At 53.9% G+C, this 27791-nt stretch overlaps 14 protein-coding genes across 14 annotated transcripts; 9 read left to right on the top strand and 5 right to left on the bottom strand.

Moving 5' to 3' along the window:
* Positions 1-439: 439 nt before the first annotated feature.
* On the bottom strand, positions 440-2233 carry HMPREF1541_00893 (uncharacterized protein; the record flags this gene model as incomplete). Its single annotated transcript, XM_008713196.1, has 3 exons — positions 440-855; positions 914-1859; positions 2009-2233. 3 exons carry the CDS (start codon positions 2231-2233, stop codon positions 440-442), a joined length of 1587 nt encoding a protein of 528 aa, XP_008711418.1.
* Positions 2234-3424: 1191 nt separating this feature from the next.
* Positions 3425-3706, top strand: HMPREF1541_00892 (uncharacterized protein; the record flags this gene model as incomplete). The annotated part of the gene is made up of 1 exon (XM_008713195.1): positions 3425-3706. The coding sequence occupies one exon, from the start codon at positions 3425-3427 to the stop codon at positions 3704-3706; it is 282 nt and encodes a 93-aa protein (XP_008711417.1).
* A 489-nt stretch (positions 3707-4195) lies between these two features.
* On the bottom strand, positions 4196-4938 carry HMPREF1541_00891 (uncharacterized protein; the record flags this gene model as incomplete). Its single annotated transcript, XM_008713194.1, has 4 exons — positions 4196-4210; positions 4261-4296; positions 4353-4801; positions 4857-4938. The coding sequence occupies 4 exons, from the start codon at positions 4936-4938 to the stop codon at positions 4196-4198; spliced, it is 582 nt and encodes a 193-aa protein (XP_008711416.1).
* Positions 4939-5531: 593 nt separating this feature from the next.
* HMPREF1541_00890 (uncharacterized protein) lies at positions 5532-7155 on the bottom strand (the record flags this gene model as incomplete). The annotated part of the gene is made up of 3 exons (XM_008713193.1): positions 5532-6789; positions 6837-7035; positions 7083-7155. The coding sequence occupies 3 exons, from the start codon at positions 7153-7155 to the stop codon at positions 5532-5534; spliced, it is 1530 nt and encodes a 509-aa protein (XP_008711415.1).
* Positions 7156-7720: 565 nt separating this feature from the next.
* On the top strand, positions 7721-8225 carry HMPREF1541_00889 (uncharacterized protein; the record flags this gene model as incomplete). The annotated part of the gene is made up of 2 exons (XM_008713192.1): positions 7721-8119; positions 8166-8225. The coding sequence occupies 2 exons, from the start codon at positions 7721-7723 to the stop codon at positions 8223-8225; spliced, it is 459 nt and encodes a 152-aa protein (XP_008711414.1).
* A 57-nt stretch (positions 8226-8282) lies between these two features.
* HMPREF1541_00888 (uncharacterized protein) lies at positions 8283-9389 on the bottom strand (the record flags this gene model as incomplete). Its single annotated transcript, XM_008713191.1, has 1 exon — positions 8283-9389. One exon carries the CDS (start codon positions 9387-9389, stop codon positions 8283-8285), a length of 1107 nt encoding a protein of 368 aa, XP_008711413.1.
* A 936-nt stretch (positions 9390-10325) lies between these two features.
* HMPREF1541_00887 (uncharacterized protein) lies at positions 10326-12510 on the top strand (the record flags this gene model as incomplete). Its single annotated transcript, XM_008713190.1, has 2 exons — positions 10326-11781; positions 11831-12510. The coding sequence occupies 2 exons, from the start codon at positions 10326-10328 to the stop codon at positions 12508-12510; spliced, it is 2136 nt and encodes a 711-aa protein (XP_008711412.1).
* Positions 12511-13313: 803 nt separating this feature from the next.
* Positions 13314-13845, top strand: HMPREF1541_00886 (uncharacterized protein; the record flags this gene model as incomplete). Its single annotated transcript, XM_008713189.1, has 3 exons — positions 13314-13605; positions 13695-13732; positions 13789-13845. The coding sequence occupies 3 exons, from the start codon at positions 13314-13316 to the stop codon at positions 13843-13845; spliced, it is 387 nt and encodes a 128-aa protein (XP_008711411.1).
* Positions 13846-13921: 76 nt separating this feature from the next.
* Positions 13922-15208, bottom strand: HMPREF1541_00885 (uncharacterized protein; the record flags this gene model as incomplete). Its single annotated transcript, XM_008713188.1, has 1 exon — positions 13922-15208. One exon carries the CDS (start codon positions 15206-15208, stop codon positions 13922-13924), a length of 1287 nt encoding a protein of 428 aa, XP_008711410.1.
* A 971-nt stretch (positions 15209-16179) lies between these two features.
* On the top strand, positions 16180-17180 carry HMPREF1541_00884 (uncharacterized protein; the record flags this gene model as incomplete). Its single annotated transcript, XM_008713187.1, has 2 exons — positions 16180-16960; positions 17011-17180. 2 exons carry the CDS (start codon positions 16180-16182, stop codon positions 17178-17180), a joined length of 951 nt encoding a protein of 316 aa, XP_008711409.1.
* Positions 17181-17680: 500 nt separating this feature from the next.
* Positions 17681-18736, top strand: HMPREF1541_00883 (uncharacterized protein; the record flags this gene model as incomplete). The annotated part of the gene is made up of 4 exons (XM_008713186.1): positions 17681-17754; positions 17822-18410; positions 18470-18651; positions 18703-18736. 4 exons carry the CDS (start codon positions 17681-17683, stop codon positions 18734-18736), a joined length of 879 nt encoding a protein of 292 aa, XP_008711408.1.
* A 1746-nt stretch (positions 18737-20482) lies between these two features.
* On the top strand, positions 20483-23545 carry HMPREF1541_00882 (uncharacterized protein; the record flags this gene model as incomplete). Its single annotated transcript, XM_008713185.1, has 1 exon — positions 20483-23545. One exon carries the CDS (start codon positions 20483-20485, stop codon positions 23543-23545), a length of 3063 nt encoding a protein of 1020 aa, XP_008711407.1.
* Positions 23546-24734: 1189 nt separating this feature from the next.
* On the top strand, positions 24735-25493 carry HMPREF1541_00881 (uncharacterized protein; the record flags this gene model as incomplete). Its single annotated transcript, XM_008713184.1, has 1 exon — positions 24735-25493. One exon carries the CDS (start codon positions 24735-24737, stop codon positions 25491-25493), a length of 759 nt encoding a protein of 252 aa, XP_008711406.1.
* Positions 25494-26616: 1123 nt separating this feature from the next.
* Positions 26617-27426, top strand: HMPREF1541_00880 (uncharacterized protein; the record flags this gene model as incomplete). Its single annotated transcript, XM_008713183.1, has 1 exon — positions 26617-27426. One exon carries the CDS (start codon positions 26617-26619, stop codon positions 27424-27426), a length of 810 nt encoding a protein of 269 aa, XP_008711405.1.
* Between the last annotated feature and the right edge of the window lie 365 nt (positions 27427-27791).

Here is a 27791-nt window from a genome sequence, read left to right as displayed (position 1 = left end):
TCCAGCAGCTGGGCGTGATTGGTGCGCAGCTGTTGACAGGGGATAGTCTGAAACATATGTGGCTATTCCAGGGGCCACCAAAGCCCGAGCTGTGGCGCTCACTCCATATTCTCAAGATCTCCGGGCTCCTCCCAAACTCCGCAGCTTATTTGGAGGTGGGTCGGGCTTGTTTCAGGCCGCCTCGACGTGGAAGATGTTTTAAATCTATAGGTAAGGTACAAGTACCTCCTACAACGTCCAGTTCGCCCGACGGGCGTGGAGCCAAGTCTCTGTTGCAGATGGCTGTGGCTGGTTCGTTCTGAGTTCCTTCGGTGTATGACCAAGAAGCTGTCAGCAGTGAAGCATGGCCTATACAGTTCGTGACATGGTTGCTGTCAAAATTCGGATCTTACATTCGGGCCATGACCAACCTGAACAAGTGAATTGCCAACTTGCCACGTCACGAGACCTTCTTCCTGTGGCCCTGTGTGCCTAACGTCAACCATGGGACCAGGGCGAGCCCGATGCATGTCCCTGCCAGTGAAACCCAGACCGTGGCCTGATATGGTCGATACCTCAATGAATCTGGTCCTTCTGAGGCGCCGCCTGCTCCATTGTATACGGCTGTCTGGACGGCGAGCCCCACGGTAGAAACAAGTCGCGTAACTGTGTTAAATATCCCTCCCGCAATCGACTGCTGATGAGCTGGCAAAGAACTCATAACATACATATTGGTAACAGTAAACATAAAGTCGACACCGATGACCGAGCAGATTTGCGCAACGAAGCTCAAGTCCCAATAGGACAAATCAGGACCCGTGGCACTCCAAAGACTGCTGGCAACGGCCATGCTTATCGAAGCAATGACCATGAGCACTTCTAAGGTCAGTATCGATTTCGTGTATCATCCGAGGGTGAATAGAGCTTGACTCACACTTATTGCTGACTCTGTGCATAATGAACCCGGCAGTGATGTTGACGAGTATGCCTCCCATCCCACTAGGTAAGAGCCTCACTGCCACCTGAAGCGGACTCTGGCGCTCAATTCGTTGCCACAACAGCGTGATCCAAAACAAGTTCCCTGCAAACGACATGTTGCCCAAACTCAACACCGTCAGCAGGATCGAGAAGTTCTTGTCTCGGAAGACCCTCAATGGCATCAACGGCGTCTTGCAAACCGCCTGCCACCACAAAAAGGCTGCCACGCATACTGCTCCAAGGACCAACAACACGATCACGTATTCCTGCGCCCATCCTTTCGGCGCGTCCCCAGTCAATGTAAAGCTCGCCGTGAACATCCCTATCCCGGCCACCGTCAATAGCGCCCCCAGCACATCAAACTCTCTCCACGTGCGCCATCCGATGCTCAACTGCTGCTCCTCATCCTTCGGCACCGTCCACAGCGCCAGTATCGTGAAGCCGCCGAATACCACACTCATAGTCCACAGTGCGGCCCGCCAACTACTCACTTGTGTCGCCACGCCAGCAATGAACGCACCCAGAACGAAGCCCACCGGGTAGCCGGCGCTAAAGCATGCAAACGCGCGATTCTTGCGCCAGCTGGGCTGCGCATACACAGCCCCCAGCTTCCCGATGGCCGGTGGCACCGCCGCGGCGGCGCAGACGCCGAGCAAGCCACTCATGACATCGGCATAAACAGCACTAGTGGCAAAGCCGGCTACCAGCAGCACCACGGCGTAGCTGCCCAGGGAGGCGACAAGCATCCAGCGACGCCCGAAGAGGTCGGCGACGCGGCCAAAGAGCAACAGGAAGGCGCCGCCTGCGAGGTTCTGTGCCGCCCACAGCCAGGTCAGTTCGGCGTCGGTCATGTGTAGGGACTTGGAGATTGAGGCAGTCATGGTGAGGATCGCGCCGCCGAACTGGAGATTGTTAGCAGGATCCAGCAGGCTGAAGAAGGGCATTTCCAGTTGGAGATGGAAAGATTATGGTACAGACGGGTCACGTCTTGTGAGAGCAGTGTCTGGTCCAAGACTGGAATCTGCAAAGAGAATAATGGAATCGTTCTTACAATCGACGACTGCCCCACAGCGACTGTGGTCGTGAGGACGAAGAGGCATTCTTTGAAGGTCGACTGGAAGTAGGGCGGCCTGGCTCCATAGTCGCCATCGCTGGTGTTGGTAGGTTGTGTTTCGAGGATGTCTGACTCCTGAGCTGGAGGTGGACCTGCGATGGCAGAAGTGCCAGTGAGCCCGGCAAGAGAAAGATCGATGGCGGGCTTGTTATCGACAGTCATGATGGATGCAGTGCTAGAAAGCCGTGCCGTGAGAGATGAGGTCAAATTGATGCGTCCAACATGCGCAAGATCTCGAGTCCGGTGGCGAAGCTCGAACGGACAGAAAAATGTATAGCCACTGGCAAGCCGGACTATCGCTTTTCAAATTCTCGCGGGCAATGAATCCATCGCCCCAGCAGTAACAACGCCTTCCTTCTAATAGTACCTAGTGTTTGTGTATGACTCCCAAGAACGCAAAGTATGCGGTCTAATGCTTATACAATCAGGAGAACTTCTTGTTCCCGCGCCAATAGGCGTGACGGTACTGCACGGGGTCGGCTGCCCGCAAAGCCTGAGCCGCTACCAGACAGACCTCCACCTTCCCACAACGAACATACTACTTACCCATTCCGGTTCCCATTCCCCAGCAACACAGCTGAATGACCGTACTGAAGGGCCTGCCGCTTTTGCGTGCGATCAGACAGCGACAGATGTTGCAGGGCGGGAGCTTCTACAAGACCTGATCCAATCAGGCAATTTGCGGCAGCGGTAGCAGGTCTCGACTGGTTGGGGAGTCCTTGCTAGTTGCGGAAGCAGACCGCAGGCACTGATCGCTGTCTGTGGTTGTATTCTTCCTACATCACTTCATGTATTCGATCTTGCGAGAACCCAAGCCAGTGTCACTCAGGCTTGATTCACAAGTCGTACCACATTCAGTATCTTTCAGTAGGATCAGGCAAGACCCAGACACCCGTGCGTCAAGTTGCGAGGAAAAGGCGCAGGGAAGCCACGTACAGGCGCAAAAGCAACAGTAGGTGTACAGATGCCGTGGCTGTTGGCTAGGAGAGACTCTAAAACCTTGATAGCAACCGTCGCTGTACAGCCTAGGGCAGCAAGACGTGATACTGGTGTCCATCGTTCGAGCAGTTTAGCTTCGCGAGCCCGCCACAAATCGCCAGTCAATGAAGAGTGATGTAGTGACTAGACGACTTATATCGCTTTACGGCCAGGTGTCACTTGCCGCCGTACTAAGCTCATCTGAGGAAATCAGTGAAGTATATGCCGGCCTCCACCAGAGAAGGGCTTCCTCAGATAGCTTCAGCCTAGGTGCCCCTCCCACTCCCAATCTCCCCGCTCTACAAGCTCAACCGTCCTCCCCGAGAACGACACACCCGCAACCCGATCCCGTTCAAGGCCATATCCACTGACACCATGTCTTCGAACAACAACAACAACAACAACAACTCCTCTTCAGGCTCTGGGTCCGGCTCCGGCTCCAATAGCAATGGCGGCTACACCACTACCTCAAGCGGCACCAATAGCCAAGGCAACCATTACTGTTCGCGCGACTACGGCTCCAGCGCCAGCAACAGTAATTCCTACCACTACTCCAACAACAACGGCTCTTACTACTACAGCAACCCGAACGGCAGCACCTACTACAACAACGGCGGTGGATACTCCAAGTACACGCCCTCTTCCGGCGGCAAGTAGGAAGCTGCGGAGCCCCCGCAGATGAGGCTTGTGCGAGGCAAAGGGATGTGGCGACGGGGCGGCAATGGTGATCGTGATGGTACCGACGACCAACTGATAATTCACCAAAAAAATCCTCCGGTCGAGCAAGCGTACTCTTCGACGGAGCTTCCATGAGAAACGGGTCTGGTAACGGTTTCGGCAAGGGCAGGTAGCTTAGCTATACAGAACGAAGTATGTTCTTGAGCCAAGAATTCAATGATAGCAACGCGCGAGTAGACATCGCAGCTCTACGGGGCTGTCAACTTCCAGGCGAGATAAACGCATTGCTTCTGGACGTGCGGAAGACAGGATCATGCCGGTGCGAAGAGGTCCATTGCCGTTCTCAACGATTATGTTGGTGCTGCATACAAACGTTCAGCTTTTGCGTTATCCGGTCTGGCAACCACGCTCAGCCATTACCTCCTGAGCAGCTCCCACGCGACTTGCACATGTGCTGCATGCACCACCTTAATGAAACTCGGTCTGTTACAACAGTCAGCACACGGTCCCCCAGCGCAACCGCATAGACTTACCCTCTTGAATGCTATCAGCTTTCCCACAACCAGATACTGCACCTAGCGTCAGCCACTGTCCCGGTCTGGCGGACGGGATCGAGGACACCTACCTTTTCGTCAAACCTTTCTACCCACCCGTTCAGGTTCTCGAGCTGTTCACTAGTGAGATCCGTACACGGATCCAACGGCCCATCCAAATCCTTTGTCAACATCTCCTCATCAAAGCTCTGGCACGCCAGTCCTCTCGTGGCATCCCTGCCGGCGAAGTTCTCATACGGCCCTCCAGGTCCATAGAAGTTCCTTCCAGATGTCACATCGTACACCTTCCCTTTGACTGCCAAATACACTGGCTGGTCTTTCGTGCCGTTGTTGGGCAGTAGTGTCCGTGGCGTGAAGGTGCGGAAAACAGTGGCTGGTGGGCCGGTGGGTAGCTCGACTGGGGCAGCGGGGCGGAAGCGGAGGTACAGGAGCGTGACGACGAGGAGAACTAGGGAGACGTTCAGGGGTGTGAAGAGCCAGTAGAAGGTGTCTTGTGCGAGGAGCTGGCGCTCGCGGAGGACTGAGCATGGAAAGTCAGTGAGAGGTAAGACGGAAGGTGAGCATGGAAGATGTACGAGGTGGAATGCCGTCGGGGCTGCCAGTCTGTGAGATTACGGAGACAGTGGTAGAGGTGTCGGTGACACCGCTCGTTGCCATGATGAATGGGACGTCCAGGGACAGCGGTAAAGGAAAAGGTCTTGTTCGTGGCGCAGAGGCAGGTTGATATTCCGCGCAAGCCCAGGAACACCTGCGCGGTGGGGCAATTCCAACCAGGTCAGGTCACTGGCGAGTCTAAACCCCGGTTGAAAGCCAAGGCGGATATGTCGAAAAAGGCAGGCTTCCTGCCATAAGGGGATCAAAGGAGCTTCCGTCGGATGGGGTTTCAATTGTGGCCTCCAACTCTCCTCAATTCTGACTAGTTCATACGATACTTCTTCCTCCAGTTCGCTACACCCTAGTTCTGTCTTGACCAAGCAAGACCCACCTGCAGAGCTTGTTCGAATGCAGTCCGAATCGTTGTCACAGTTTTGATGACTATCATATCATTCATTCCATTGAGGGTATCGTACTACGGAAACCTTTGGGTAAAAGCTGTCCCATCTAACGCTACTTAGCGCACGATTTTTCGTTATGCGCCACTCTGAAAAGGCCAGACCAAAGTTACCTAGCACGCCAAACCAACCATTTTGGTATGACCCATGGATCCTTGCATCATCACTCCACTAATGTAGAGCGTATTTGAAGCCAGTTCACAGCTCCGATCGAGCTGAAGTCGCGCTCTTGGAAGCCACTGAAGCAGCAGAGCTAGCAGACTTGGAAGCCTGGACACTGCCAGTCTGAGCGCCAGCTGAAGCTTGGCCGAGAATCCACTGGAGACCGCTCTTAATGCGCTCGAAGATGGTGCCCGACGGAGTCGAGGTTCCGTATTTGAAGAAGTTGTACTGCTTGCGGGCCTCGGCACGAAGTTCGTTCAGGTTGGAACCCTGGTAGTTGCTGACGCCATAGCTATCCAGGTAGTGCTTGATGTCACTCTCCGACCAGGTGTCGAAGGTGGTGTCCTTGGCGGCATCGGTTTGCGAAGCCAGGTAGTTGGTCACGGAGGCATACTCGCTGCCACCAGTTTTAGATGCCGAAGCATACGCATCCTGGGCCTGCTTGACGAGATCATCACGGGAAGCTTTGGCAGTCTTCTTGCTGTCCTTGCCGCGGGCCTGGAGGTACTTCTGTAGATTCTCGACTGTCCATGTGTCGAACGTCCATGCAGACCAACCGCTCTGGGCTTTGTGCTTGTTGAGACGAACCTCTTTTACGAGCTCGTCCTTCTTGCTGCCTTGAGGAACAGGTACGCCACGGGCGTCGAGGAAGGCCTTCAAGCGCGATTCGGACCAGGTGTCGACAGCATTGTTGAAGGCATCTTCTGCGGCCAGAGAAGCATCATCTGAGGCCTTGGCGTACTCGTTGCCGGCGCGAGTAGTAGCAGCACCAAACGCAGAAGCAGCGCTACCTGAAACAGAGGAGGCCTGGTTACCAACGAGGCTAGCACGGTGTTTGCGGGCGAGAGCAACGAGCTCGTTCTTTTTGCTTCCCTGAGGCACTGGAACTCCGTGCTCATCGAGGAACTCCTTGAGCTTGCTATCAGACCAAGCATCAAAGAGGGCGTCACTGAGGCTAGCTTGAGCTGAGGCAGCGGAGCCGCTAGCAGATGATGCAGCAGCCTGGACATTGAGCGAAGCTAGACGAGAGTTGCGGCGGACAGAGGCAATGAGCTTGTCGCGAGAGGAGGGTTGCGGAGCGGGGTATCCATGAGAATCAAGGAATTCCTTGAGATCAGAGTCAGACCAGGTTGAGTACAACCAGTCGCCAGGGTAGGCAGAGTATTCTCCGAGCTTCTTCGCGATGGAGTCGTAGTTCTGACGGGCACTAGTCAAGTAGACGTCACGGGTTCTTGGCTGGGAAGGAGTAATCTTGTTATGGTCTAGGAAGGACTTGAGCTGTGACTCGGTCCAGCTGCGACGTGTTAGCAATATAACATATGAGGCAGTACAAGGCTTTACCTGTCAAAGATCCAGTCCTTGACGGAATCGTAGGAGTTGGTGGTCTGGTCGCCAGCGGTGCTGAGAGGATCGACAACACGGCTTTGCCAGTTGTTCTTCACCAGGTCTTCGAGGTCTTTACGGTCTGCTGGTGTTGGGTACGGGATATCATGATCCGAGAGCCAACGCTCGAGCTCAGTTTCGTGCCATTTGTTGTAGGCTACTAATGTTAGTGGCTAATTTTTGGTACCAACGTACGAAACTCACCGGCCTTGCTGAACCAAGTGCTGGCGGCAACGGTCGAGGCGAGGCCTGCGACGAGGAAGTGTGTGAATCTCATCGTGGGTAAGGCTGGGATCCAGAGAGTTTGAAATTCAGGTGGTGGGTAGAAAGAATTTGCGAGATGACAAGTGGTTTTGTATGAAAAGGTCAACAGGCAGAGGGGACAAACCAGGCTTGCTTGACGAACAGTGACGTTCTGTTCGCGACTTCCGCCAATGAAGCATCGAGTTGCAGCCATCCGCAGGCCATTCTGTGGAGGCGCTGTGTCCTCACAGCAACCGTTTAAGACGTCATCGGCAACGCGGAAGCTTTCTCCGTCTGGGGAACCTTCGCCAGCGTCGACTACTTTGCAGTATATGCTAAACACGCGCCAGCAACGACGTCTGTCAAGTAGTGCGCACCATATGCGTACCTACACCCCTTGCTTCACAAGTAACACTCACGATATTGACGCGACTCGGAGGCTATAGCTTGTAATATGCGGATCAGACCGTAAAAATAATGACATCACAGGTCTGGAACGGATATCAGTGTCGGGACTGTCAAATACTTTCTATTTAGTAGCAGCTACACGGCCGCAGGTTCAAGATCTTCCACGTTTTCCAAATTTCCAAACATCAATCATGAGTGTCTTCCGCACAGTCGCTCGTTGCTCTCGAGTCCGCCTGCCTCCCGCCCACACCTCAATCCCGCGCCGCTTTGCACATCAGTCTTACGGTGGCGGTGATTCTGGTTACCAAGAAAGCAATTCAAACCCGAGACGTGACCTTGAACACCCTGGACCGGACGCTCCTGCCAGCAAGGGTCAAGAGAGCTCGTCTTCGGGATCTGCCTCATCCTCTGGTCAGCCCTCGTCTACGGAGCTTTCTCATGATGGAGCTAGCAGCGGCAAAGGTAGTCCTGCTATACAACAACCGAAGTCGTCCTCAGAATCAGACAATCCAGAGGTCAAGAAGCACAATGAAGAAATGCGGGATAGGGCTGACAAGAGCGTGAATCAACTTTCGGAAGATGATAACAAGGTGAGTGGTTTTCACATAGAGCACAACACCACCTAACCAAGATCAGGTGCCGCCAACCTACTGGAAAGGTGATGTCGGCGATCCGAAGAAGAGCAATGATTCTTGAAAGATTGAATGTTCAAGATTCGTACTGTTACTCATTGGTGCAGCCTACGGCTAGGTTTTATGGCGTTCGTTTGAGTCTCAAGATTTGGGCGAGTTCAACTTGCCCGCGCTGGCCCCAGCCAGCTTTGCCTTGCTCGACATCGGGTCTCACCAGAGCATACCAGTTCTGTGCTCGTCGGTCGAGCTCGTCAGTTGTCAATGTGTCCTTCCAGGAGTTGCAGACAATGTCAATAGCTTTGAGTACCATCGCGGCTGCTTCCTGTTTCCTGGCCATTATCTCTGCTGCGGTCGGCTTCTTGACTTTCTTGGAATTTGGCGACTGTTGTTCGCCTCCGTTCTCACCATTCTCAATGACCAACATAGACTTAAGTAGATATTGCCTCGCAGCCTGCGGTGTATGTATCGGCGGACCAGCCGGGCTCTTGGTGTTTTTATCAGCGATCAGTGGCCCGTTGGCCTTGCGCAGGGCATCGAGGTCAATACCCCAGAATGAGTTATGAGAAGGCTCGACGGCTCTGATAGTCTCCTGGCTGTCATCGGATGTGGCAGCAGGAACGGGAACATGTCTTCTCATCACAGCAATGTCACGGCCCATGATACGGATCTTAGGCTGCCCTTGTGCCCATCCATCCTCCTCTGCTGTTCTGTCTGTTGTGAGGCCGATATATTTTGCTTTGCTCTGGGCACCGGCACTCACGACTGCCTGCGCTAGAGATAGTCTGCTTGATAGTGGCTGGTCTGCCTGCGTGTAGGCCAATACTGTAAGAGCAAAAGCTAGGAAGAGCGGGGCTCGATTCGTCTCAATGCGAATGGTGCTCAGGTCATCCTCAGTCACCTCGGCGGTAGGAAGGGCTAACGCAGCTTCCTCATCTGCGGTGTTGGAAGCATCGCTGTGTCGAGGAACAGCACGACGTTTGCCCGGCCCGCGCTTGGTGGGGTTCGATACACGCTTTGCAGCATTCACGACCTGTTTCAAGATCTTGTCATCAGTAAATACGACCTTGAGGTCGGCGTGTTGCGCTTGAGCTACAGCTTCAGGCGAAAGCAGCTGTAATTTTTTCAAAGGACCGATCATCGACATTGCTTCGCCCAGCGGGAGCCTCGCATCCTTCGTCAAGAAGCGCAGCAGGCTCTGCACCTCTGCGTGACTTGAAACTGCAGACATGGTGAAGGGTATGATACCAGGGAAAAGAAGTCTCGTCCGAAGTCCGAAATGCGAACGTCGCGAATGTCGCGTATCGTAATCCGGCTAATGTTACAGCCACTGAACGCTGGGTTTCGCTTCCGATTGCACAGGCTGAATACCAAATCTAGCGTGCGCAAGAGCCAGGAACTTCCCTTGCGGATGCTCACGAGTGATCAGCAACACACACCAGACGATCGAAATACATCTGCACCAATGCAATCGATGACGGCAATGCCAAGTATGCACCCAAGAAGTAAATCTATGAGGGGAATAGCGGCCGCAGCGCAATGCAGTGGTAAGTGGCGAACGCTGTAGCAACCGGGGATCGAGTTCGACGGCGCACAGCCGTAACGGCAAATCAGAACGAAGGCGGGAGACCTTTACTTGCCATGTGCATAGAGGAACACAAGAGACATGCTAGGCTAGCAGCAGACGGGCCCGACTTTTGTGCATCCGGGTTTCTTACAACGGATCTGGCGGGCTAGAGAGAAGTGGAGGGTCAGCGGGAGAGAATTTCGCATGCCGGATCCCCGTTTTGGACGCCCGAGCACCTTTCTCTAGGGCCTTTGGCTGATCTCGCAGACTCCCAGCGCCGGAATAGCCAAGGAAAGTTTATCCTGGCCCACGCTGGTTCCCAATGACACCCGCGACCTGCGCCTGTGCTATTGGGCGATCTGCTCTCCTCCTGCACCGCCCTGCTCCTCTCCCTCGCCCGTCCTCCTCTTCGACGTCAATCTCATCCGCTCTCATTCAATATCCTGTATTTCACCACGAAAGTCGCTCGACGCCGTTGCCCGAAAAATCCTATGCCATCGCACGATATTCCTTCTCGACCTATATCGAGCCTTATCGCCGCCGCGTTGCGATAGACCGGGGCTTTCCACTTCGCTTGAATTGGCTGGGTGCACAGCCCCGATGGCACCGTCCAATTCTACTCCTGGCGACGACGCAGTCAGGAGATCTGGAAGTCAATCGTCGCGTCCAAATTCCATCGCGTCTGGCAACACTCAGACAACCAATGTTTTCAGTGACGAATATGCCCTCGAACACTCGGACTCTGGTGGCATCACTCCGGTTGATTCCATCCAGGACTCTGTAGACCTCACGATTGGCCCTCGCGACGCCTCAGACGATCCCCAAGCATCCACCGTTCCTATCTCCGCCCTTCCTCCCCATATGTCTGCACAGCGGCTCCCTTCAACGTCGAAACGACCGTTACCGGCCGATGGTTCTCAGCGCGATGCCACCTCCGACACTGACACACGGAGCTCACTCAGCATATCATCACGAGTCAACCGACCTCAAAGCCCTTACAATGGTCCTACTGCTCCCAGTCAACCATATGCACTGTACCCTCAAGTCACAAGAGCTTCCAGCATTGCCAGTGAATCCACAGTCCGGCCAGTGGAACGACCATTCGTGCCGCAAGGTGGCCCAGAACACCCATACGGCATGTACCAGAACGCCGTTCCAGAAGAAGACGATGACGAGAACTCCATTGTCGTACCGCCGCTAGGGTTTGCAAACGTTACACCAAGTTTCCAGTCAGGCTCGTCGTCATCAGGTAACGACACTGGTGACATCGTAGGCTCAGATGGTCACGTCGAGCAACTGCCACCATATACAAGATATGCTGACAACGTCGTCGCTAAGGGTGACATGGCCAACATCAACCAAAATAACACCGCCAACGAAGTCCCATCATCAGCGACGACAGATGCCTCGACCTTGTCGCCAAATCAGACTACTTCCGAATTAGAGTTGAATCCACCAGCCGAGGAACAAGATCAAGGCGAGGTAGCTAGGAAAGAGGGTTTATACGAACGCAGCAAAAAGCGAAAATGTTGTGGCATCCCCCTCGTCATCTTGATCTTGTTGGTCGTCGTCATCATCGTTTCCGCTGCGGTCGGGGGTGTCGTTGGTGGTGTGGTCGGCAACAGGAAAGGTGTTGATCACGCTAAAGCGGGTTCGTCAGCCACGACCACTGTCTGGCTCGATGCTGACCCTGTAACAACGGGTCCTTCGACACCACCCTGCCCCACGGGACACTACACCATTCCTCTTAGTAACATCGGTCAGGTCGAGAAGTGCGTCACGAATCAAGCGCTTAGCAATGTGTGGGATTGTATGAACACTGGCGTTGCATCCCTTGGCATCACTGTTCTGGAAGAGGACCCAGCCGTCAACCAGGGCAGCGATCTCAGCATCCAGTTCGATGATTACTCACTCATTCCCCAACGGTTTCGTTATGGCCCGCAGCCGCCCGATTTTAATGGCACAAAGTTTGCAATGCAGCCTGTCGAAGACATTGACAATCGTGCCTACGGTGTGGCGATGTTCTTCAGCCATCTGTTTGACAAGATTATTATATGTGAGTCCAATCCTTGGCTGAGCATCATCACCGCTGACAGATCTACTAGTACCCGAAAGTTACCTCGACCCCAACAATTTCGACAAGCGATCCGAAGGCAAGCATAAACTTCAACAGCGCAGTCCTACGTATACCGATGAATATCTTGAAAAAGGCGACAAGCCTTGGTACTGCTTCTGGAACCAGACGGTCGAAGAATTCTGGATTTTCCTTGAGCAGGACGTGGAATCAAGTACTGTCAGTGCCGCCGCCGTCATGAGCGGATACCCCAAGACGGCTTCACCTTCGACACCCTCAACGATGACCACGCCCACAAAGTCAGGATCGCCGCTAGAAGCATATACCACACCTGCCCCTTCACCAACATCATCGGAATGGTTCGGCCCCAAAGCACGCCGCAAGAGAGCCCAAAGCTCAAGTCCTTTCCCTGCCCAAGGAACCCATCCAAGTTTCCCCAGGATGATCAAGATGGTTGAGAAGCGAAAGCCTCACGATAATATCGAACCATATTGTCAACAGATGGAAGTGCAACAAGACTGGTCAGTAACACCATATGTTGGGGCTGACACGATCGAGATCGATGAAGCAGAATTTGAAGACTACAGCCCGCCCAGCGCAAAGCGATCGACGCCAGGTAGCAGAGGTCTCTCGCTCAAAAAGCGTGACGAAAACGCCATTATTGGCGATTTGGAGAGTCTCTGTATCTGTGAATGGCGAGCAGGAGGATGAAACTTGGTCCCAGGCAAAACGTCATACCCCAATCTGCCGGCTGACGGCATGCGACCCTTTCTGGACGCAACCGAAGACGGTGTTGGCCCAGTCTCTAAGCACAGCTGCCACGCTGTTACCGCCTAGTATAAAGTGGCCCAAGCAAGGAAACTGGACGTCTCACGAAGGCTAGACCAGGCCGTTTTTCAAGCGAGACAATGTGTTTTCCGGGAATACCCAAGACGAGAGTACGGCTCACGACATACGATCGCGTGAGTTGTAGATGGACTGACGTTGACGTGCAAGGTGGTGGAAGCAGGAACATCCTAGGGCACACCGCAGAATCGGGAACAGAGTGTTGCATATAAAGCCCAGCGGCTTCGGAAAAGAGACGGTTCACACTCAGAAACGTGGATAGGGCAAAAAATGGGTGTTTCGGATCACGTCCGGGCAGCGTAGTAACGACGTCCTCATTTCTGCCTTCTTACGCAGCCAGTTCTGAATATAGTATGTTATATTACGACAGAGTATGGCGTCAATACTATTTTTAATACAAAAAGCACAGTACGATCGTTCTTTACTTGCATAGTGCTCATAGCTTGAGAGTCCTGCAGCGCATCGATCCGTGGCTATATGCAGGTTTGCGAGCACAAGTTGTCCACCGCATGCCTTGCCCAAACAGGGTAATAAAGTGCCCGGCCAGCACGGCTCCACCATATCAGCATGTAAGCTAACACAACGATCTACTTATACATACTGCATCTACAGCGATATGCATCAATTCTCAATGCCCTCTGTTCCAAATTGACCCAGTCTCAAAAACCATGGCACCCGCACTCAAGACCTTCTCGTCCGCCTCGGACGCCAAGCTCCACCAGTACAACGAGCACCGGGACATCCAGATCGGCGACACGGCCTCCAGCATCAAAGACGACCCCTCGGCGCCCATGACCTCCGGCTTCTTCACGCTCGAGAAGGGCTGCAAGGCCACCACCACCTTTGGCTTCTCCGAGTACAAGTATGTGGTGTCGGGGACGTTTGTGCTGTCGGACAGCAACGGCAACAAGGCCACCTGCAGGGCGGGAGATGTGTTTTACATCCCGAAGAACTCGACGAGTAAGTTATTGCTGCTGATGGGAGTGATGTTGGTGGGGGGAAGGTCGTTGAGGTGTGGTTCTGTGGTCTCTGCTAACGGGTTTGATCAGTTACTTTTGAGACTGAGCATGGAGGCAAGGCTTTCTTTGTAAGTTCGCAGAAGCACGCTCGCGACTGTAGGTGGAAATTGCTGATGACTTGTAGGTTGCGCAGAGACCCTTGAACGAGAGCAGGAAAGCCGGCGTGTTTGCACGCCTGTAGTTATAGCGGGACGTATGGACCACCATAGATCCGCCAACAACCATAAAATAGACGAATCTTTGGCCGCTGAACTTCCTCAAACGCTCGTTCTCCTCGTCCTCTCCGCCAGCTTTAGTGGTCGGGAGAGAAGTACCCACAACAGCAAGCCACCGCATAGCATGAAGGAGCCGGCCATGACTATTCCAAGCTCCCATCGCCTCCCTTCTCCGACCCCAACAACAGCATAAGCCGCGCTGGGACCTGCTAACACACCAACGCCGACCACCGTGTTCAGCAAACCCTGCTTACTCGCCAGGTTTTCCGCGCCGAACAGATGCGCGACCACTACTGGGAACAATGCGATGAAGCCACTGCCGAAAATGCCCGAATAGACGACGAAGGATGTGAACAAGGCCGTGATCGTTGTCTGTCCCTGCGCGTGCGGCACCATCACGCCGGGCAACCAGAACGCCAAGTGCCCTGCTCCGCAGAGTATGAAACTGAGATTTAATGCTGATACCTTGCCATAGCGATCTGCATACCATCCGACCCCAACACGGCCGATGATTGAAAGGCCATTCATCAGACCAAGTAGCCAGGCGGTGAAGGTGGGCGAGATTCCGCGGGCGATCGCCGACGAGGGTAGGAGGAAGTAGCGCGGGAGAAAACCGAACATAGCGACTGCGCAAGCGGTAAGGAGCGATGTAAATCGAGCGTCGCGGAAGAGCGACAGATCGAAGATAGGTGGACGGCGGCCATTGACGGCCTGGCGCTTCCAGATCGGAACGGTGGGTGTGGGAGGACGCAGGAGAAGGCAGGCCGGCGCCAGCGCAGCTACTGAGATGTATCCGAGGATGCGGAAGGACTCTCCCAGCCCGCGTGAAGCAATCAGTGTCCGGACGACGTACGGTAAGGCGGTACCTCCCACAGCGCCCCCGGAAACCACGACGCCATTTGCCACGCCGTGAGAGCCTGGGAAGAGCGCTCGGCTGATCGAGACGGCGGGAAGATACGCGAAGGCAAGGCCGAGACCGAACATGACGCCTTGGCTGGCCAAAAGCTGTGCATAGGTAGTGGATATAGAGGCGGCGAAGTTGGCTCCAGCCATCAGCACGGACCCAATAAAGACGCACGGGCGATACCCGATCAAGTCGGCGGCACGACCAGCAAAGACACCGAGGATCATATAGAGCGAGGCGGCTGTGGAGCCTATGACAATAATCCGCTCAGGTGGTTCATTGCGCAGAGTGTGGTTCGTGTAGTGCTCTTCGAAAATGCCGAAAGTATTGACCGTCCCAATGCCAATGAACAGGACCATACACGCGGCACCGAGAACGACGTAGCGATTTTGAACCAGGGAAGGATGGGCTTTGGTGACCGGCATAGTGTCATGGGTTCCTGGGTCTATCGAGTTCGGAGGTGAGACTCGAGTAGTGTGTTGTAGTTCATAGCGCTGGCTAGAGTATGTCAATGTTGTTGACGCCATGCTCGGTGATTGGGAGGTCTGAGAGCATGGGAATGAAGAGGTCCTGAGGGTTCTCAGTGCAGCTCAAGAAGCAACTTCTTGACCAAGAGCGTCGTTGCCAAAATAATTGAGGACGATGAGATGGGCCGGCCTGCCGTAGTTGCTATCAAAGTGACGCATGGTCGCTTGCAGTCAAGAAGTGATCAGCGGAGAGAGTCCGCGGTTCCTCGCCGCAGGCTCTTGGCTAGTGATGGACGTTAACATCAGCTGCTCCCTTTTCGAGTTCTGTATACCCTTGTCCAATCGATATGACAAAGGTCCTTACTACCGAATGCGACTCAATTTACCCCAGAAGCCTGAGGACATACAACTAGACCCGCACAATACCTTGGGTAAACTTTCCACGTACCACGGCCCTATACGATTGTGGCGTCGACTCCCAAGCCCCTGCTCGCCCACATCGTGCGGACTGGTCGATGCTGGCTCAACGGCAGAGTGTAACGCCACACACCACTATCAAAGACTTAAACATCGCAAAGATGGTCATTAACGTACTCCACACTCGGCGTTATTGAGGGACATTGCGCGGTTTGTAGATCATGGTGGCCGTCAAGGATGACCTCATCTCCGAGTCAATGCCATAGTCTCAGCTGAGCCAAACGTTGTGCCTAAAATAGCCGCGCGTCCACCCCCCTGGGTCGACATTGAAAGAGCGGTTTTGCTATGTTGAAGAGAAGCTTAGGTAGGACGTTTTGTCCCTGGTAAAGGTGGCTCGCTGCCGGCGGGCTCCTCACCTCTTGCAGCATCGTTTGATCATTTGCAGCCTTAAGCGATTTGCATACACATCAATTTACCATTGGCCGCCGCTTCACGATTTACTACTCTTCAGCATGGCGGGCCGTCGAAAATCCCTCCTGATTGGTATCAACTACCGCGGCCAGCCGCAGCCCTTGCAAGGGTGCGAGTCCGACGTGCAGAACATGGCCTCCTTCCTCATCTCCCGTGGGTACAGTACTCACCCACAGAACATGGTAGTCATGACCGAGTCGCGCGGCCCTGGCCCTTACTATCCCACCGGCCACAATATTCTTGCGGCTATGGACTGGCTGGTTTCGGAACCAGACTGCTTTCTTTTCCTGCACTACAGCGGCCACGGCGGCCAGGTCCCCGATCCTACGGGTGAGAGAAGCTCTGGCTATGATGACACTATCGTGCCAGTTGACTATCAGCGGTACGGACAGATCGATTCCGGAACGTTGCACCGAGTTCTGGTTAGGCGACTAGCACCGGGCAGCACATTGTTTGTGGTGTTCGACTGCTGCCACAGTGGTAGCGCGCTGGAATTGCCTTGGGTGTATAAAGCTGAAGGGGACGGCCGGATCAGTCTGATGGACAATTTCAGAGCCGGGATGCACCTGATGGGTGAGGCCCAGGGCTTAATCGAAGGCGGTTTCACCATCGAAAAAGTGGGCGCTGCGAAGCATTTGCTCGCAGGAGCGACGGACTTCTTCAGAGGATTGAGACATGAGTTCGACGAGGAGGGCGGTGAAGACGAGCAGGGGCTGTACAAGCTGCAGAGCTTGGATGACGAGCAGAGAAGTGTATTCATGTTGAGTGGGTGTAAGGACGAACAAACGAGTGCCGATGCCTTTATTATGGGGAAACATGTTGGTGAGTTATGCGCCTGACCAAGAGACATCTACGTGCTGACAAAGGCCCAGGTGCCATGTCCTGGGCTTTCTTGGAAACCATGAAGTACGACTATCAGTGGAACGTCACGTACGTGCAGATACTGCAGAATACTCGGAGGCTGCTGCAGGACCGGTATTCGCAAATTCCGCAGCTGTCTTGTGGGTTCCAATTCGATCTCAACAGGTCGATGAGGATCTGAGAAGCATGAGGTCTGCTCAGGCAGTGAAAGTGGAGGTATTATATTCACTGCCTGAGATTTCTTGGCGTAGTTTGAGATGACGCCTAGGCCATTAGATGCCCAGGTAGAACTACAGTAGCATTTGATGCCGTTTTGAATTAACCAAGACAGAGCCTACAAGCTCCGCGAATGCCGTGTGAAGGCACAGTCTGTACAGTATCAACAGCGAGACCCGGGGAGTAGCATCGTCAACACCGAGCGTTTCGGCGTATCACTCTCGGCATCTTCCGGGGAACCTCGGCATCTCACGCCAGACGATCTTTCTCCAACCGGGTCGCAGCTCCCTCGACCTTCACTTTTTATCGTCCATTATCACTTACGCTGATTTTGTTTCTCACTGAATAGCTAGTGGTACTATCCGTAAGAGCCTGCACGTTGCCCTCAAGCGATTCAAACCCCCAAGATCCTTGAGCTCCGCATCATACCCTCTACCACTACTCACCACCCCGCATTCACGAACAATGGCTCAACGCGCCCAGCAGATTGCTGGCCACCTCAACTGGCCAAAGGGTATGCTGGCTGGCCAGACCGCTATGTATGATGACCCTAGCCAATACGCTTTCCGCCCTCCTTTCCCTGCGCGTACTAACACCACTCTGCAGCATCACCGGATCCGGCCAAGGCATCGGCGCCGAAGCCGCGCGCCTCTTCGCCAACGAAGGCTGCAAAGTCGTAGTCTGCGACGTCGACTCCAAGAAGGCCGAGGGCGTCGCCGAGGCCATCAACGCCGCCACGCCCGGACGCGCCATCTCCGTGCCCGGCGACGTCACCGACCCCAATTACATCAACGTGCTGGTCAAGAAGGCGGCTGAGTTCGGCGGCAACAAGATCCACTACATTGTCAACAACGCCGGGTATACGTGGGACGGCGTGATCCACAAGATCACCGACAAGCAGTGGGACACCATCCTGGGCGTGCACAACACGGCGCCCTTCCGCCTGATTCGTGCCGCTGCCCCGTGGTTCCGCGTCAAGGATGGGGAGCCGCGCGCCATTGTCAACGTCAGCAGCACGAGCGGCACGCACGGCAATGCCGGGCAGGCGAACTACAGTCTGGCGAAGGCGGGTGTGGTGGGGCTGAGCAAGACGGTCGCGAAGGAGTGGGGTCCCCAGTTTGGCGTGCGCTGCAACACGGTCGCGTTTGGGCATATCGATACCAGGTTGACGAGGGCGAAGGAGGCCGGCGCTTATGTGAGTTGTGAACGGCGTGCGTGGTGGGTAAGGCACAGATGGGACTGACGCGATTGCAGATTACCACACCCGAGGGCCAGAGGGTTGCACTCGGCATCCCGACCGCGCAGATTGCGACTCGCAAGGGAGGCGATGAGCAGCCTTACAAGGATATTCCGCTGGGTCGGCCGGGAAGCGCGACGGAGGCTGCCAGCTCGATCCTGGCGCTGTGTAGCCCGTTGTTCTCCTATGTCAGTGGGCAGTAAGTGGTTCCTTGGACGACAGGGGACCGGTCACGCTAACAAGTTTGCAGGACGTTGGAGGTCACGGGTGGCCGAGGAATGTGATATTGACCTCGAGATTCCGAGTCAGCGGTCAGTTGTGGAGCAGCGAGGCTCAGATGTGACATAAAAAACATGAAAAGTATTGGAAAGCCTGTCAATTCTACTTGACCCTGGGTGAAGTTCTGAGCATGGGCCTTATCGTATCGTTCCTTGACAACCCTGGCAGTATGAGGTCAAGGTGAGTTTTGGTATCTCGAAGCCTTAACAGTTCGAGGGCACGGAGGGTGGCCAGCAATCGCATTAAGCCATCGTACGCCAGTACGGGATCTCGACACCATTAACCTGGATATGAGGTAGCCTGGGATTGTGCATGGGTGGCTGCGTTTGCTGCGGTCGTAGTTCTTTACTCGAATTGTCGTCGGGCTGTGATCGTTCGAAAATGCTCGTCCTTGGCGGCGCAGACCGTTCTTGGGCCCCTTGATCGCTCTCGGGGCGGTTGCTGGGTTGATTGGAGCGGCTTGGTTGTGCATGTGGCTGATTCTGTTGCGTGGACTCATCGTCACTGGGCTTCTTCGCATGGTCGTAGCAGAAGAGGCCGAGTTGACAAGCTCGGCACTCGGAGGGTGGTATGCTGGACATATTTCCTGATGTAAGTCGAGTGGATGGCGGACCAGACCTGAATCTGAAATGGCGGCGTTGCTGCATGCGATTGTACAGCGCTCGGAAAGAGTCGGACATTGCGGTGGTTGATATAGAACGATCAGGTGACTGGAACTTTCCAGACTTATGGCCACACCACAATCGGCCAGCAACAAGTGATGTTGAAAAGTGAGACAACCGAGTGAAGCCCCAATCTGCCTTCTGCGCGACCCCCTGGGCGGGCAGGACTGAAAGTAAGAATAGACACTTCACCTAGGGCTTTCACGAGACAGCTAGATCGGTGGCTGGGAAGAACAAGACATGGTTGCGGATGTAACAAAGAGCATAGTGAAGAGCATAGTGCCAGATTCGGAAGTCTGTGTGTTCCAGCGGCCGACCATGTCTACCAGTCTGGAAAGGCTGCTTCTACAGACTAGGCAGATGCCATACTCACCGTATGATTTCCACACCAACTCAAGGCGTTGAGGGATAAATGCTTCAGAGGTCCCGAGTCCGTTTTCAGGAAATTCAAGACAGCTAGGACGATGCCATGGTCGAGAGTCTCAGAGCTCGGATAAGGATATGACCAGACTTGATGTTACGGTCGGGGGGTCGCGACTTTGAGATGCGCGAAGCAATGATGTGTATCGAGTACCTGTACAACTGAAAGGATTTCCATGTACTTGTAGATTGGCCGAGCAGCACCAGGCTGACTGGCTTGGCGTAGATTTGCTGCAAGGCTGTCGTATTCAACCTTTTGAAGTCTACGACATCATGCGCCAGTACTTTCTCGCTCATACTTTCTTCACTAAGTACGCGCCGTCGCCACTGCTCTGAGCTTCGAGATGCTCGAGTACGACTACGGCCTCGATATCGCTCCTCCCTTATGACATGAACCTTCGCCTGCTATGGCCCCAGTCAACTGCGCTCCTCGTTAAGCCTCCTGTCCGTTCTTTTGCGTTTCGAGTACCCGGCGCCACCAGAGCTGCGTCTCTCATCCAGCATGGCAACAATTTACGCGTTCGTAATTTCTCGAGCCATGGGCCATGGTCGACTGCTTCCCAGAATAGATCACGGCCGGAAAAGGGACAGACAAAAAAGAAGTCCGGATTGAAGGATGGTCCTGCAAAGCAGCCAGGGAAAGCAGAACTCCGTCTTCCGGATTCATGGATGGGACAACTCGAGCGCTTTTTACCGCCCTCGCTCCGCTTCTCGGATACGCAGAGACCGTCAGCAGATCAGCATATAGGAGAAGCCGTACAAATCATCGATAGAGCGCGCCGTTTCGGCGAGAACGATCTCGATGTATTGGAGTATATGCTGGTCAGGTACGGACGAGATCACGCGATTTTGCACCTGATCGACGAACTTCTGAAGGATGTATCGACTCGCCTTCGTCCAACCGACGAGCTGCCCTCAAACATCCACTGGCCTGCATCTCTGTTGAATGGCGAATTACATCAGAAGTTCGAGGTTGATGCACCAGTGCAGTCCGTGTGTCGATACAGCAATCTTGAGGAGCGCTACCGCGACCACACAAATGAGGACTCCGTGTACACCTCCTCAACGATGCGCCAAATATGGCTCTCGCTCGGCCGCATGATCATTACTGCGGCAAAACTTGGCGGACCAAAATCCCAACACATCATGTCGACCGTCTATCGCGCATTGGCGAAGATCCACCATTACAACCTGGTTCCGGAGACTGTCTACACATATCAGCCCACCCCATACTCTTCGACCGTCAATCGGCCTCCAATACTTCATCTTCTCTCGTCTCGCATTCTAACCACTTTATCTGACGCAGTATGGCGGTCTCAGCAGGAGGAGGTAATCACTCGTGCAGCCGAAAAAGGCACACCGCTCGAAAGTCTCTCCAGAGATCCTCCTGGGGGTCGCTTCAGGCTCAAAGTCCTCGACCTGGGCCCAGAAGTCTGGCTCGAATTTGTTCTCTGGTGCTGTGTGGAAGGCAGATATGCTTCGACAGGCGCCAAGATCATATCACAGCTGAACAAAGACGTTGATCAGCCGTGGTATGCAGTGAACTGGACATCAAATGATGTTGGACGCTCAGTGCCTCTCGTGGATTGGTCTCGTGCCAATGCCCGCACGGGGGGGACTGTTGGTCGTATCGAAGGCTATAGTAAGGAGCAGCCGTTAGCCAATATCCCGTCACGCACCATCAGTGCTGAGGTTGTATTGGCGCTGGCAGAGGGCCTCGTGACGGCCTCTGACATAGGCCACCTGTTGAAGCCTATGCTTCTGGAAAGATGTGCCAAGAACATACAGAGTCTTATCTCATTTCTCGAGCCGCATAGTTTGCCTGCTGAGTATTTCGATTATCTCTCCGTGCGACTTCTTCAAACCGAGAAGATTGATATCGAAGGGACGCCGAAGATGTTGGATATGTGGTCACAGGTGATGGAGGAAATGCGGAACCTCGAATCGGTCACCCCACGAGCAGAAGCTAAGATCAGCCTTGACTACGAAGCGATAGTCAATCAAAGTCGCCTGAATGCGGGACTCACGCATCAAGTCCTCACAGCTTACATCCACAACGACTTGTATTTGCAGTCGATCGATGTATTTTCGAAACTACAGTATCAGATCGATAAGGTCAAGCTCCAGAGCATCATAGCTTTCGTGCACGGTCCGCGCAACGCAGATGCAGGCTTCTTTGACGTGCGTTCTGTGGCAGCAAGACAAGAATACGCAGACTCTCACGGGGAACTGCCTTCCTATAAAATGGCTGCCCTCTTACAACATATGACGAGCAATGCTCAATTACATATTGCTGAGTGGATGGTGTATTCTGACGATGTCGATGGCCCCTCTATTCCGCGAAACACTTTTGGTCAGCTCTCAACTGCTGCGGCTCTCGTACGCCTCGCCCCTGAGACCAAGGACGACTTCATCTTGGACAGCATCGCTGAAGAAGGCCGCAAGTGGCGCTTCAAGCCGGCCGTCAAGCTCCTTCGTTCTCTTGTGGATGCCCACATCATTAGACTCGACTTCAGCCGCGCAATGCTTGTACTTGAGCAGTTGCAAAATTCGATCGCTGGTGGTTACAGCCCTAACAATCTAGCTTCGCTTGCAGCTACTATCCTTCGGTTGGAGGAGGCACTTGCAAGTTCAAAGCACGGTCAATTGAATGCCGCCCTGAACGAAGCACTGTCGCTCATGCAGCAAATGCTCAATGGCACATACAACGGCACAAAGGGGGATTTTTACCAGAGCCAGGTCCGTATATTCCGTCACCAAGTTCGCCATTTGCTGCGAGTCTTCGAGGCCTTGCCCGGGTCAAATCTTGTCAGCATCGCTCGGCGTTTCAAGGACAAATATGCGTTTACCAATGCACCAAATCTTGTTCCGGGCGTGTTCAATACGCTACTTTCCGGCATCGTTGACGCACGAGGTGCACAAGAGGGTCGACGCATATGGCAGATTTTCTGCAGAGACCCTCGGGTGCTGGCCAATGTGGATATTGGCCAGCAAGAGCTCGAACTCTTCCTGAATGAAGTCGCAGCCCGTTCTGATGACGACTTCCAGGATGATTACGAGATGCAGGTCGCCGGTACGCTTGAGGATGAAGAAGAAGAGACAGGAGTTTATGGCGTCACCTTGCGCGATGACGAAGGCACTGGAGACCATATCGAAACATACCCTGGCGATGATGAGGCAGATGTCTTTGAAGCTTTTAACAGTGGACCAAATCCTCCCCACTCGGACATAAGCTTCTCTGCAGACTTTGAGACAAACATCTCAGCTGCGCCAACGTCCGTACTGGAGGTAGAGGATTCGGGTACGCGCCCTAGGGCCGATCTGCAACAGCCTTCCAGTCCCCAGACCATGCAACACGTGGGTGACAATCCTGCCGATCGGAATCCTGTTGTGATACCCTGTATATCTACTATGCGGATTATTGTTCGAAGAGCGCTGTTGGAGCGAGACTCATCGCATTCTAGGGACATCATCGTGTGGGCCGCTCCCTACATGCGCCGCATGGGGCTCTCTATGCAAGACTTTGCACGGGAGACGAGTATCGGCCTTCCTGGCTCGTTGACTGGCGGTAGAGAACTCGCCATGAGGCAGCAGATTGACAACACTGAGGGTACTCCACTGCCCGAGCAGCCACCAGTTCCAATCCGGCGACATTTTGTGTCCGGTTCCGACTGGATTCATGGGCAGCGGCAACTCCTCTGGGGAAACTTGTTGCGGGACCACAGAAGCTGATTACACGTCTTCCTTTGTTTGATTCGTGAAGCCTGATCAGTAATGGCGCAACTTCTAACGACATCTCATCATACCATGCGATGAACAGACCTCTGTGCGCCTAGGTCCCACTTCAGAGAACCGAGGACACCTGAAGGTTGGTCTACCAACCGTGAGCTAAATTCCTAAAACGGCTTTGGGGGTCTACTCGGCGCTGCATGTTGTTGGGCATGCCCGCGGTGTGCTGATCCTGACGGGTTGGCCTCTGGCGGCTCTTGAGGAAAGTCTAATAGTGAACAAGGTTGTTCTTGAGAACTCTCTCTACCGACTCCTTCGGGGTGGAACTCGCAAACGATTGGTAACAGAATCCGAGTGCGGTTAAGATGCTGTCATACCCTAGTGTTGATCAGTGCCTATTGTGGCTGCTTGCCTAAGTACCTCCTACCTTTTGCGCATTTTGCAAATACTCGTGAATACGTTTCCGGCAGAGACCTACGCTACAGTGTCAGTCTCTCCTGTTCAGCAAGCCACGCAACCCCATTTGCCGCCGATAGCGACCGGCCCTGAAGGAACATGAAGCCAAAAATACGAGCATGATCAGGGTCTCTGGCATACTGAAGTGAGATCCAAGGCTCCTTCGCCACATATTTGCTTCTTTTCGCCTGCTTCATTTGCTGCGGGGCCTCCCGTTTGGGGACATAGACGGAGTGGGTATTGCTCCCAACGACAACTGTGGCGTTATTCGCACAATTCCTATGGTGTGAACCATAGCCTCAGTGTCCCCAATGCTTCGGGATCGCGGTTTCGCGAGGTCTTTGACATCTTGTGGCTTGCATATACGGTATCAAGCTTTCTACAAGCTTAGGCGAAGCAGTATCAAGAGAAAGCTTAGGCTTTGAAGATTGACATCACCCGGCATCGCTCGACATCACCCAGGATCGCTTTCTGCTCTACCTCTACGGTAGACATACTTCATGTACGTAGACGTGTACTGTGAAACAACACCGGTATCTATAAAATGGCTTCTCTCTCATCGACAACATGTCTTCTCTCCATCGAACAACGGCAAAGCAACCAACGACCAACGACCCATCAAGCAGCCTCAAGAACACAAACCCTTTTGCCGAGGACTTCATTGCCTGTCTTCCCTGTTCTTAGCCAGCTCACAAGATCAATCCAATACCTCATCTAAGTCCCACCTCAATCAGCAATGGCCCCCATCAACACCAAGGCTCTTCTGACCATCCTGCTCCTCAGCAGCTCTGCCCTCTCCGCTCCACTGGGCGCTCGTCAGCTGGCTGGCGAGGGCGCGGCTGCCGACAGCCTGCTCTCCGGTACCGACAATGCCGTTGGCTATGGCACTGAGGATGCCCTGGACAACACCGCCACTCTCATTAGCAATACTAAGCCTAATACTCGCCGTCAGTTGGCGGGTGAGGGTGCTGCCGCCGATAGCATCCTGTCTGGCACTGATAACGCCGTCGGATATGGTACGGAAGACGCACTCGATAACACCGCGGCTCTCATCAGCAACACCAAGGGTGCTGTACCTGCCGCACGCCGCCGCCAGCTTGACAAGATTAGCAACGGTGTTCAGGCTGTTGGCAACGCAGCTGGTGTCGGGTCCACCACTCAGCCTGCAACCAGCGCCGGTGACAGCATCGACGGAACACTCACCGGGGATGCCGCCGGTGCCGGTGCCCAGGTTGCTGACACTGAGGTTTCTACCGCCGAGCAGATTGGCTCCGCTGTTCCTCGCCAACGTCGTCAGCTCGACAAGATCTCAAACGGCGTTCAGGCCGTTGGCGATGCTGCAGGTGTTGGTAGCACGACCGAGCCTGTCACTACTACGGGTGACAACGTGGACGGCCAATTGACGGGCGATGCAGCAACTGTCGGTCAGCAGGTCGCTGACGATGAGGTTACTACTGCCGAACAAGCGGGCAGTGATGTTCCTACTAATGCGTAATGGGCGTTATGGTACACACAGGAGACGTTGAAGGGTGGTTTGGTGCAGTGCTGACGATGAAACTTTGGGACTAATTTGAGTTGTTTGTGCTTGAGACTGCTTGATTGGCGATTTGGTTGTCGGTCAACTTTGCTGTTGAGTTCTCGAGCTGGAGGAAAGGTATAATTAGCTTGGTGCTGAGTAGAGATTTCTATAACAACGAGCATCTAGCCTGGTGCTGGAGAATAGTTGGAAGTCGGAGTATTCAGGTTTGAGGTAATGTACACTAGTATTAATATCTACAAAAGTATGATTTGTGACAACAGTCTTGTATTCCTCATTCTCAGTGGTGAATAGTCCGAGAGTGATAAAGCGAGACGTCTCCGGGGGTGGGATTCACATCCTGGACATTCTCACAGTCGATATCACTTGTACGTAAGCAGTAGTTATAGCAACATTGTGCAGGTCGAATATATAGATTTACAAACTCGACCACCATGAATATGGTTACGAGAGGCGCGTGTAGCACTTCTCGAGTCCTCTCGATCCCTAGGCCTGGAAGCCTTACCTTTGGTTGAATGCAGGTCGATGACAGGAAGTGACCAGGCCAGCTGAGCCTGTCCTTCCGTGAGTTCTCAATAAGGAGTATGGAGGTCCCCCAGTTCATCAAGCGTGATAGTACGCCGTCAAAACATCGTTCACACATCCAGCGGGCAATCCCAGGTGTAGCCGGCAAGCCAATCTTTCCTCAATGCTTCGGATAGTAAGCTAACCAACAAAGCTTCCCCACGTGAGTTCCTGATAGACATCCTGTTCAGTTTGCATTTCTGCAGGATGAGTTCATTGCGGCATGCACGTCCGAAGTCTGCCAAAACCAAATCGAAAGTCATACGTATGAAGTTCTCTGCACAATGCGGTGCCGATTAACCTAGTATACAAGCTTCTGTCAAGCTTTGCTTAAGAGCCGAGCGCCACCTCGTCAGCCCTGCACCGCTGACGATTGTGCGAAGAGACTTCGGGACCCCGGGATCGAGGGCAATGTCCGGGAACAGCCCCTGTCGTAGCGTCCAGGTTGTTCTTCGTTGGAGCAACGCTGAAGTAAAGCTGTTGTACTTCTGCAATGTCTCATCTTGACGCAATTACCATGGCGGCCGAGCCTAACCAGCCCAGGTCGTCTCTCGAGGACGAGCATCTCGAGCAAGACGGCCTTCTCGAGAAGTCGATCGCGTTGGTGCGCACAGATGCTCGACACAGCCGGCGGCTCCAAGCTCTTTCGGCGCTATGGTGGCTCTCTAATGTTCTGCTGGGCATAGCTCTCGTCTACCTGTTATACGAACGCTCTGCAGATGGAAGGCCGCCAAAGCGAGATACCGAAATCGCGGGCGACGTTAATCACATCTGGCCATCGCTGTCCAAAGAAGTCGTAACATTCCAACCCGACAACCGCTACGTGGGCAACCTCACCTCGCCCACCTTCAAAGCCGGGACTCATGATCTCTGGCTCGATCTCGTGCCCAAAGGCCTGGGGTTCATTGAAGTTCCGGATCCACTAGCACACCCCGAACTGCCTCCACCGTACATCAAGTATAACAAGCCCGTCTACACTACCTCAGTCACTCACCAACTCCATTGTCTGTACATGATCATGATGGGCTTTAACGAGCTCGCAACGAACCACGGACAGTTCGTCATGAACATGGACAGTGGTGGGGAGCACGACGAAGGGCTGACTAGGGAAGGCGAGGATCCGGCGGACCACCTGAGTCACTGCTTTGACTATATCAGACAGGCGATCATGTGCCACGGAGACACGGCGTTAGAGGGCCTGCAAACGACCTTTGGGCCGGATGTGGGAGGTAGTGATGGCTGGAATGTGAATCATGTCTGCAAAAGCTGGGATGAGGTGTATGGGTGGTTGGAGGACAACAGGATTGATGATCGGGTATGGATCTAAGGGGTTAAAATGCCTGCTCGATGGGCATGCGTTCTTGAGCGGGCTTTGTATCGGTCTGCACGCGTATGGCTCTGATCATTCCCACTCCGGTCCTCAAGTGGTGATTGAGTAGCTGGAGAAGACGTCTGGATACCGCATGCGTATGTTCGTTGTTAAAACAACGTGTTGGAGCCAACCAAGGCGACCAAGCATGCTGCCACGCGATTTCACTGCCTGAGAAGCGGGGTGTTATGTCTGCCACTTGATTGGACGAATGACGTCAGGGAGTCGGCGACGCGAACTTGCGCTCGCTTCAGCTTTACCAGCCACCTCTCCCCGATCAATGACTATGCGCGCAGTTTTGCTCTTGTCACAATCTCACCACC

Source organism: Cyphellophora europaea (assembly GCF_000365145.1).
Source record: "Cyphellophora europaea CBS 101466 unplaced genomic scaffold supercont1.1, whole genome shotgun sequence".
NCBI lineage: Eukaryota > Fungi > Ascomycota > Eurotiomycetes > Chaetothyriales > Cyphellophoraceae > Cyphellophora > Cyphellophora europaea.
This window is presented reverse-complemented; position numbering and strand designations above follow the sequence as displayed.